Genomic DNA, 10,129 nt, shown 5'->3' on the forward strand with positions numbered 1-10,129 from the left:
GTTCTATAGACTCAGAAAAGATTAGAACATCATCAATATAAACAATCGAAAACTGACTGTAAGGATTGAATATATCATTCATGATATTCTGGAATTCACTAGGAGAATTTTTCAAACCAAAGGGCATTACATTCCATTCATAATGACCAAAAGGAGTGACAAATGCAATCTTATATCTATCTGACTCGTCTATTTGGATTTGCCAGAAACCACTTTTCAAATCAAATTTGGAATAAACAAATGCTTTTTCTAACCGATTAATGAGATCTCTTTTATTAGGTATGGGATACCTAATCCATTCTAGGACCGCATTAAGAGGTTTGTAATTGATTACTAATCTTGGGACTCCTCTTTCTAATTCAGCATTTTTCTGAACATAAAAAGCGGGACATGACCAAGGAGACTTACTTTTACGAATTATTTTCTTTTGAAGCAACTCTTCAATTTCTTTCTTACAAAACTCCATCATTTCTTGACTCATTTGAATTGGCCTAGCTTTAGTGGGGATATTTTTCTCACTAAAGGTTTTGATATAAGGAAGACAAACGACATGCTGTTTTCTATACCAAAAGGCTGTGGGCAACTCAGAACAAATCTCTTCTTTTAATTTTTGTTCAAATTTCTGAATTTGCAACTGTAAGGACTGACTGGCAAGCTGTTGTTCAATTCTTTTGAACTTAATTTCTTCTTTAAGAAAATTCAACTGGTTAGTTTTCTGGACAACCTGAAGGGACCTAGAGACGGATTGTTTCTGTAGGGCTTTCAGATTATGCAACTCAGGTTTAGAAAGGAAACTAAACTTAACTTGCTCACCAAACTGGGTAGAGATAACTCCATCATATTCTACCTAGAAGGGGTAAAGCAGACTTATAAAAGGTAATCCTAAGATAACCTCATCAGTAATATTTTTAACTAGGACAAACGAAGTTTTAAAACAAACTCTGTTTTGGCAAATATGGACTTTAGGCAATTCATAATTCAACTGGAGATATTTTCCTGAAGCGGTGCTTAGGGTTTCTCTAGACTTCTGGTAATACTTAGTAGGGATTAGACCTTCCTGGATGCAGTTAAGGTCGGCTCCTGAATCAAATAAGGCAACTGTGGTAAACTCAAAATCTTTGACAATTATTGTAACTTTCGAATACCATTTTCGGAAATTGACTTGTTTGATTAAGTTGACAACTGGGGTTTCTTCGTCAGAACCAGTAGGGCTGTCTGACTGACTACTGGGCTCTAAAGGCATTTTGCCTTTTCCAAGACTTGTTAAGTCTTGCCTAATTGTTTTGTGCTCATCCTGCAACTGGCGACTGATTTGTCTTAACTCTGCTAATTCAGTTTTAACTATTTTGACTTCTAACTGGAGGTCTTGTAAGGTAACTTCTTTCTTTCTCTGGGCGAACTTTTCTATAGTAGTGGCTAAACTGACCGGTTGCGGTTTAGGACTACTAGAACTTTCTTGACTGATGACTTTTCGCAATTTTCTCAAATAATCGGATTTTAACTCAGGGTTTTCTACTCGGCTAATTAAATCAATTAACAACTCTTCTTGTTCTTCCTGCTTAGTAAGAACAAAGACAGATTTTAATCTATTACAGCATTTATCTGTGCAACCAAATTGAATATCAGGGGAACTAGGCTGGGAGTCTGAAACTTGTTCAGAATCATATCCAGAGCTGGCAACTAAGGTTTCGGGGCTACTTGTTTCAGAGTCTCGCAACTCTAAAACTTTGATCAACTTTTCTCTTTCAGCTTCTGAGATCTGCAACTGTTTAATAGCATCTTTAACTTTACACTCAGAGGCATAATGACCAAATTTTTGACATTTAAAACATTTAACTTTGGACTTATCAATCTTGGATCGACTTTTCTGGGCTTTTCTGGGGGCTTTAGACCAATTTTTTCTTTTAAAACTTTTTCTTTTCTTGTAGAACTCATTATCGCTTTTGACAGCAAAATGTTTTCTTTTAGAAGAAAATCGGCGTTTTCTAAGATGACTCGGCTTAGACTTATTTCTTCTAGAGGGTGGAATACTACTGAGACCATACTGTTCACAGAAGTTTCCTAACTCATATTTGGCTGATTTTCTATCGGACTGTATTTGTTTTCCGATTTTGTAATCAACACACATTTTCATACCGACTTGGTTAATTGTGCTTATAATATTACCATAAGTTAAACTATCCCAATCAATATGACCTAATTCATTACTGAGGGTAGTTCGGATCTTATGGGCGAATAGGTTTGGTAAACCATTAACAAATTTTTCTTTCCAGAATGGTTGATTACTATCGTCTCTAAGCATTACTCTAGAGATGAAGACATCCTTATACCATCTGAAATCTGACAACTTAGGGCATCTAAGATTACTCAACTGGTCATGGATCCTAGCAGTTTGATTACTAGGGGTTCCTATGAAATGGTCAATTATGGTGTAAAACAGAGTGTTGACACCGTCTTCTATACCTTGACCTAATCGTTCGTCAAATATAGGGAGACCGTCATCATTAAGTTTTACAGCAAAGGTTATTCGGCTTTTAGACTCAGGGCTCAGATGTTTATCCCACCAACTTCTGAGAGTACCGGTGAAACCAGTAACTAACAGAGGGACAATTTCAGACTGTCTGAAACTGTGATTGGTGATATAACTATTGGCAACCATAGACATATGTTGTAACTTATTCAGGATTTCCTGCTCAGAAAGACCATCAATATTCCATTCATATAATTTGTCGGAAGAAACAGAAAACTGGGTTTGCAAGTTTCTTTCTTCAAATTGAATGTCTGGAGGTGTTGGTCTGGGGTACCAATTTTTGGTCAGACTACTGGGGCTGACGAACTTTTCTAATTTCTTAACTTTGGGTTCAACTTGGATTTCTAAATTTTGAAAGGCTTTTTCAATTTTAGAAATATTACTTGTTTCTGACGACTCAGACTCAGAGGTGTTTTCTTCTGCAAAAGCATCTAGTGTTTTAAGACCAGATTTCTCAGATTTTTCAACTTTGGCAGGGGTCAACTGTGCTAACATGTCTTCTATTTTCTTCATTGTGGGTGTGATCTTAAGAGTCGGGCTAGACCTAAGATCCTGGAACTGGACAATTGGTTTTTCAACTTTCTTTTTGGACTCTACGTCTGTGGACCTTATCTTATCAATTTTAGTTTCAATTGTATCTAACTGTTTTCCTATAACGATTAGACTCTGGTTGGTATAATTATTTTGCTCAAGAATCTTTCTATTACTGTCATTGCTTTCAAAGGTCTTGAAAGGAGTGGCAGGAATAGACGCATTCTTATGCTCAAATAATTATGGTTTCGACTGGAGGATGGCTGGATTCGACGACAGACTTATCTGACATTTTCCATTTTTCCTTAGTCAAAGTTTTTAACTCATCACTGGACATATATCGGCTTTCAACAAAATCAAGGTAGAAAATTTCAACTTGGGCAGACCGCATGTAATCTTTGCATTCACTAAAGATTTCTAAACGGCGTTGGCTATCAGGAAAGGCTTGGTGATAACTATCTCGTCTGGACAGGTTCTCAGGGGATTTGAGATGGCTGTTTAGACGGGACCAATCAATTTTAAATTTTCGATTAAGGGTTCTTAACTGGTTATCAACTGTGGCGTAGTTTTCGACTACAAAGTCAGACTGGGTAGGTGACTCAGGGGATTCTGACTTTTCTTCAACTGGAGCCTTGCCATAGCAGGGCTGGGTTACCTGAGAGGATCTTCTCAGGGACTCAAGTTTCAAGTCTATCATCGTTTTTTCTAAACTCTAGGTCTCGTTCTAGAGTGGAAGAAGAGGCAGTAAAGGAATGCCGAGCAGGGGCATGCCTTTGCGACTGACCTGGGGTTGGAAACTGGTGTAACTGGACATTAGACTTATGTAGAGGCTGGTTATCGAACCTAATCTTAACCGTGCCATCTAGGTACTGCTGGATGTAGTCTAAATTGTTTAGACTACGTTGGATCGGAGCTGGTTGGCTCTCGGTAACTAGGGTCCAATCTGTTGGAAGGGCAACTTCTGACCATTTAATGGTCTGAGGGACTTGTATATGGGCGTCTGAGGTATGACTTTGGATCAGGACTGTCTGATCCTTTGGGCTTTTGTTTAAGGCCTGGAAGTTCATATTGGTTCCTGTGACCTTATAATAGATTCTGTAGACTAGGGCCAGAGGCTGGGTTCCTGGGAGGACATTATAGCCTTCTGTCTTAATATTGAGAGTTAGGGTTCTCAATATATGTGGATCACTAAGGCTTACAGTGAAATCAGGGTAACAGTCAAAATGAACTGGACCATTACACAAACTGGACTCAATGACTCCTAGCGTACTGTCACTGAACGCGGTGAACCGGGCATCGCGTAAACAGAGCAGAATGGAGGCTTTTAATCCTAACCTGGTTAGGGGCCTAACGGCAACTTGAACAAGACCAATATGCAGGAAATTGTTTCCATCAGTCTTGTGCTTTTTGATGGACTCAATATTAAGCAACTGGCAAGTTTCGTGTTCTTTACTAAGAGCGTAAACTTGTTCAACTGTTTTGACATGTGTGGTGCTATTAAAACTGGAAGGCAACCAATGTTTCTTATAAATTTTTTGACTCGGGACTTTAGGTATATTCCAATCTCTAAAGTCTAATTGTTCTTTGCAACTAGAATCATATTCAAATTGTTCTTCATTTACTATCTCAGGGAGTCGACTTATACTGGTTTTAGAACTGCTTGACTTACAAGAATTTGACTTAAGAAAACGACTCATGGCTACTCAAGTGTTTGACTCAAACGGACTGAGGAAGAGGATAAACAGGGACTTCCTAGACTTACCGTTTACTCTACAAATAACCTATTAACCTTTCTCAATTTTCTGTCTCCTGCCCAGCACAAACGCCCTACCCTCGGGACTTACAGATCTAGCAAAAAGGACTCACGGGTCAGACCTTAGAGAAAGATGAACAGACAACTTGGAGAATAAAAGAAAAGAAGAGGAAGAAGATGAAACCTTCTACTCAGATGCTTAAACCAGCCACTTGGGCGGGAATGAGTAGCAGACTTAGACAAAGACCGTAACTCTTACGGCTCTGATACCAAAAAGGAAACACAGAGAGATAGGAGAAAGAAGATGAATATGAATATGAAGATGCAGCAACTTAACTCAACATTCAGACTAATGCATATGCAGAAAATAATGCATATGTAAAAATACTAAAAATAGAGATAATATAAGCCAAGGCTTACACGCAATAAGTGACTCTACATGAAGAAGGCTTGCATGGCTTCCACATTTCCAATGCTCCTATATGGAAGGCTTGAATAGTTGTTGCGCTTCAACTTTTAGTATTCTTCAATTTGTTCCGCCTCTCCCTACATATAGTGCTAAAATATGAATATGGTTTGAATGTATTAGGTTGTTTTTTATTCTTCTCTATAAGGAGGTATATATAGGAATTTACATATGAAGGTTTTACAAGGAATTAGATATAGTGAAGAATTAGGAAAGTATCTACTAATTTTACAATGATTTATCACTTATATATAAAAATAGGAAAGTAAATCCCTTAATTAATCAAGGAAGTAAATCTCCTTGATTAATTAGGAGACTCACGTCAACACTCCTCTTCAAGTTGGTGTATATATGTCACGAATGCCCAACTTGGTAAGTGAGTCATGAAATATTATTTCACACTCACAACATGTGCAATATCTGATCTTGGATGACGTATGAAGAGTAGAACCTTTGGTGGTGGTGATAGAAGAAGGAGTCTGGGTTGATCGCATGCTTCTGTGAGTCTACAATAAGATGGAGAATCGTATGGGTTCTTGATATCGCAGCGGAAGTAAGATGTGATATGAGAAGGTGAGGAAGGTGATGTGAGAAATTTGATGTATAAATTTGATGTAGGAATTGGATTTAAGAGGTATGTGTATAAGATTTGATGGTATGTGTTTAGGGATTTGGATAAAAGGATTTGAGGACTTTAGATTTGATGGATTTGGATTTGGGGAAAAAAATGAGGAATTTGATTTAGGGTTTTGGATTTGAATATGAGAAATTTGAAGAAATTTGAGAAATTTGAGATAAGGGTTTAGAGACAAAACAACTTCTCTTCACTCCCCTTCTCCCCTTAAAGAGAAGGGGTCACCATAGTCAAGAAATAAGCAACATCTTCTTGGTACTAGAAGGGATCTTTTTTTCCTTTTTTTTTTTTTTTTTTTTTGGGAGTTTGCCCCTCCTAATACCACAACCAATCGTCTTGTTGCTAAGGATGTCATGTTGTGACTACAGAGGCAGAGGCAGGAGCTGGTGCTGTTGGAACTGCAGGACTAACAGGACTAACAGGAGCTGAGTCAAAAGATGTATCGAGTGATTTGCCCCTATTCTTGCTCTGAGCTTTGGAGTGGCCCCACCATTCTGGGTAACCAATCAATTCGTAACAGCCATCACGAGTATGTTTGCTTCCACCACAGTGAGTGCATTTGCGTTCCGGACGAGAGCTTGTGACTTGAGTCTGAGAAGCACCAGTGGTAGAAGTCGGAGGACCCTGTGGACATTGGGTGGCTAGGACAGCAGTGTCTGGAGTACTAGTCATGGTAAGTCATTGTTGAGCTTCGCGACGAACATATGCAAAGGTTTGGTCAAGGTCTAATTTAGGTTCTTTGTGCAAGATTTCCCCACGAACTTGATCAAACTGAGGGTAGAGCCCGGCAAGAAACAGGTGAACATGAAGACGATCCAGTTTGGTCTGACGTTCATTCACGTCGGCGTCGCAATGCATGCGATTGGGAGTGCGGTGATCAATCTCCTAAAAGATGGTCTGCAGTTGGCTGTAGTATTTGTGGACAGGGGTACCATTCTGTTTAATGGTGAACGCCCGTTTGTTAAGATCAAAAAGGAAAGTTTCATCCCCACCATCAAAGTAAGTTTTCTTCACGGCATCCCAGATTTCTTTGGGGTATTTAAACGGATAAAACGACTCATCAAGTCGGGAGACATGGAGTCAATGAGCCACCCCTTCACCCGAAAGTTCTCCGTACACCATTTGGAGTAGGTGGAGGAGAGCTTAGAAGGTTGCGGGGTGTCACCGGTGAGGTACCCCAATTTTTCATGGGCAGCAATACGCATCTCCATGACTTGAGACCATAAGGCATAATTGGTTTCAGTCAGGGTGACGCTATTTGGGAAAGGAGCTTTGTCATTGTGGATAGTAACAATTTGGGAGGATGGTGGAATGGTGTCGATTGGGAGGATGGTGGAATGGTGTCGATGGTGTTGGAAGAGGAGATGACATCCATGGAAGCGGAAGAATTTTAAGGGTAAAAAAAATATGTGTTTTGGAATTTGAAGATATGATTTTAGGGTTTGTGTTCAAAGAAGTTTAATATGAGGATTTAGGGTTTGTGTTTGAAAAAATTTGATATGAGGCTTTAGAGACAACCGAAAATCGATTACTTTGATACCATGCTAAAATATGAATATGGTTTATGTATTAGGTTGTTTTTTATTCTTCTCCATAAGGAGGTATATATAGGAGTTTACATATGAAGATTTTACAAAGAATTAGATATAGTAAAGAATTAGAAAAGTATCTCCTAATTGTACAATGATTTATCACTTATATAAAAAAATAGGAAAGTAAATCCCTTAATTAATCAAGGAAGTAAATCTCCTTGATTAATTAAGAGATTCACGTCAACATATAGAACTATTCTTTTTCTAGTGATCTTTCGATCCACACTCGAAGCAACCATCATCGTCTTTGGATTTAGAATTCTCACACCATTAATAGTGGAAATAAGAATGACAAACCAGAAGGGTAAGAAGCATGAGAAGATCGACAGTTCTCGCTACAGGGGAGAGTAGCCACAAACCAGAGACAGTTCCAACAAATACAAACCACTCTCTCTCTGCAGCAACCCGAAACATCCATCACGAATTCCCTCTTCAACCGATGCTCGAACGGCATTGCCCATCGCCAAAACCATGCGAGCCTTCTCCATATGTGGTCACTGCGCATACGGTTCCAGGATAGGAAAAGGCTTACCTCTTGTTTGATTATTAAACCAAAGAGGTTTTCATCAAGCCCAACCCATTGCATTCATATTCCTAATGGACTTTTTTATAGCTACCAATTGGAAGCTATTTGGAAAGTGCTTCTTCTAAAATACGTATTTTTTAACTCATAAGCACACTTCCCAAGGTCAAGAGTCAAGAATACTTCTGAAATTATTATATATACACTCACTTCCCAAGCAACACTTGCAAATAAAGCAGCTACTGAAATTTAGCTCTTAATGAATGACAGTTTTGATCATCGTTATTCAATAGCTAGTTTTATTGTGTAACGGCTTCCTAATGTACACTTAAAAGAGGATCATGCATTCAATAGCTAGTTTTTATTATTATTTAGCCAATGAAGAAATTTAAATTTAAAAAAAAAATCAATTAAAGAGTGAAAATATGGAGTTGGAATCTCTTTCACCAATTAAAAAAAAATTTAAAAATGGCGCTATTAAATTAATAATGAGTCCCAAATCCAAAAGGTCAGGAACAGGCGAAAACAAATAAAGTCTACTGAAAATAACCAAAAGAGGGCAAATAAAAGCCCAAAGATAGGGTTTTAGGAAACATGCCAAATTGTTTTACAAACTCCTCAACTCAATTCAAATCTCATGAAATCACAGTTGTTTATTAATCCAGTTGGTCAACCCCAAAAGACCCTTAAGAAGATAGAGGCACATACACAGCCCGACAATCATCATAGGCAATTCCCGAAGCTCATCCCATTCCGGGAGCTTCAGGCCGGAGAAACCCAGTCGATACTGATCTTGAATAGCTTCGACGCAACCACAGACGATCCCAATGGCCATACAAACGAAGACCCCATAGACGGCATACACAAGAAGTTTTCCAAATAACCAGACCACAAAATAACCTAACTGCAAACGCGCCGGACGGGACAATATTATACCCCCTCCAGGCACTGACGCCGATGATGTTGCAAGCTGCTGCTCTCTCACTCCTCCAGGAACGCTAAACATGACCCTACTTACCAAAATAAGAAAAATTATGAGCACCAATAACAAGCACGAGGCTTGTAATAAGGAGGCTTGTAGTTGGTTGATCAACTTCTTTATTTCCGTAACCCTAATCAGCGTCTCCTTCCCATCCCTCAGCCCCTGCGCCTTGAGTATTTCCAACTGCCTTTTGAGAGCCTCGTCCAAGTCGGTGATCTTATCTGTATAGCTTGCCTTTCTGTACCACTTTGGATTCTTCGAGCAGTCGCCGACCAGTTTTATGCCGTCGGAGATTATCTTTTTCAACTTTTCTGTCTCCTCGTTTGAGAGATTCAGTTCCTTGTTTTGCTTCTCTATCTGGTCGATCACTGGTTTCAAAGAGTCTACAGTGGCCGTGATTGCCTTGAGGTGGGGGCTGAACTTCTTAGTCTTTTCTATCAGATTCTCAACGCCCTTATACAGCTCTGAAAATATTAGTCCTACGGCAGCCCCTCCAATAAGATCCGCCATTCTTGATTCTTCACAACACAACCCAACACGTACCAAAATCCGATCACGATTAACTTATGTTAGTTCGACATTTTACAAATTTTCTTTTTACGTCAGACATTGGTTTGAAATTCATCATTAATTGAAATGAAAAATCTATCTGGAACTAAATTGAACCGAAAACTAGATGTGAGAGTTTATAGAAAGATTATTACCGCAGCAGAAACTATGTCGACCAACGATAGGCAGGGCGGTTTACTCGTGTGGGTCGCCGGTGCTAAGGAGCCCGTTGCTGGGTTTCACCCGTGAAGAGCCATATGATGGTTTTCCATTTCTCCATTTCTCTTGACTTCAATGTTTCATATATCAAGAGAAAAAAATATTACGACAAAATCATGCGCACACCTAACATATTGGGTGGACTAGGATAGGAGAGTGTTCATACTCCGAGTCTATAAGATATGTTTTTTTTATCTTCTTCTTTATAATATAGTCTTAATAGAATAGATCTATAATGACGACCATGTGAGAGATCTGAGACTCATTTAATTGAACAAGTCCTCGTACATACATACAGTGTTGACTTCATCTCTATCTGTCTCCGCGTAAAATAGTTCTAATTAAAACTA

The 10,129-nt window shown here is 38.8% G+C and overlaps 1 protein-coding gene across 1 annotated transcript; it reads right to left on the minus strand.

Moving 5' to 3' along the window:
• On the minus strand, positions 8,480–9,848 carry LOC18771179. The gene is made up of 2 exons (XM_020568756.1): positions 9,716–9,848; positions 8,480–9,529 (listed from the first exon to the last, which is right to left on the minus strand). The coding sequence occupies exon 2, from the start codon at positions 9,519–9,521 to the stop codon at positions 8,673–8,675; it is 849 nt and encodes a 282-aa protein (XP_020424345.1). The 5' UTR covers positions 9,522–9,529; positions 9,716–9,848; the 3' UTR covers positions 8,480–8,672.

The sequence above is a fragment of the Prunus persica genome, chromosome G7 (assembly GCF_000346465.2).
Source record: "Prunus persica cultivar Lovell chromosome G7, Prunus_persica_NCBIv2, whole genome shotgun sequence".
NCBI classification, from domain to species: domain Eukaryota; kingdom Viridiplantae; phylum Streptophyta; class Magnoliopsida; order Rosales; family Rosaceae; genus Prunus; species Prunus persica.

Coding starts and splice junctions, on each gene's coding strand:
- LOC18771179 (XM_020568756.1), bottom strand. CDS start 9,521: ATGGCGGATCTTATTGGAGGGGCTGCCGTAGGACTAATATTTTCAGAG.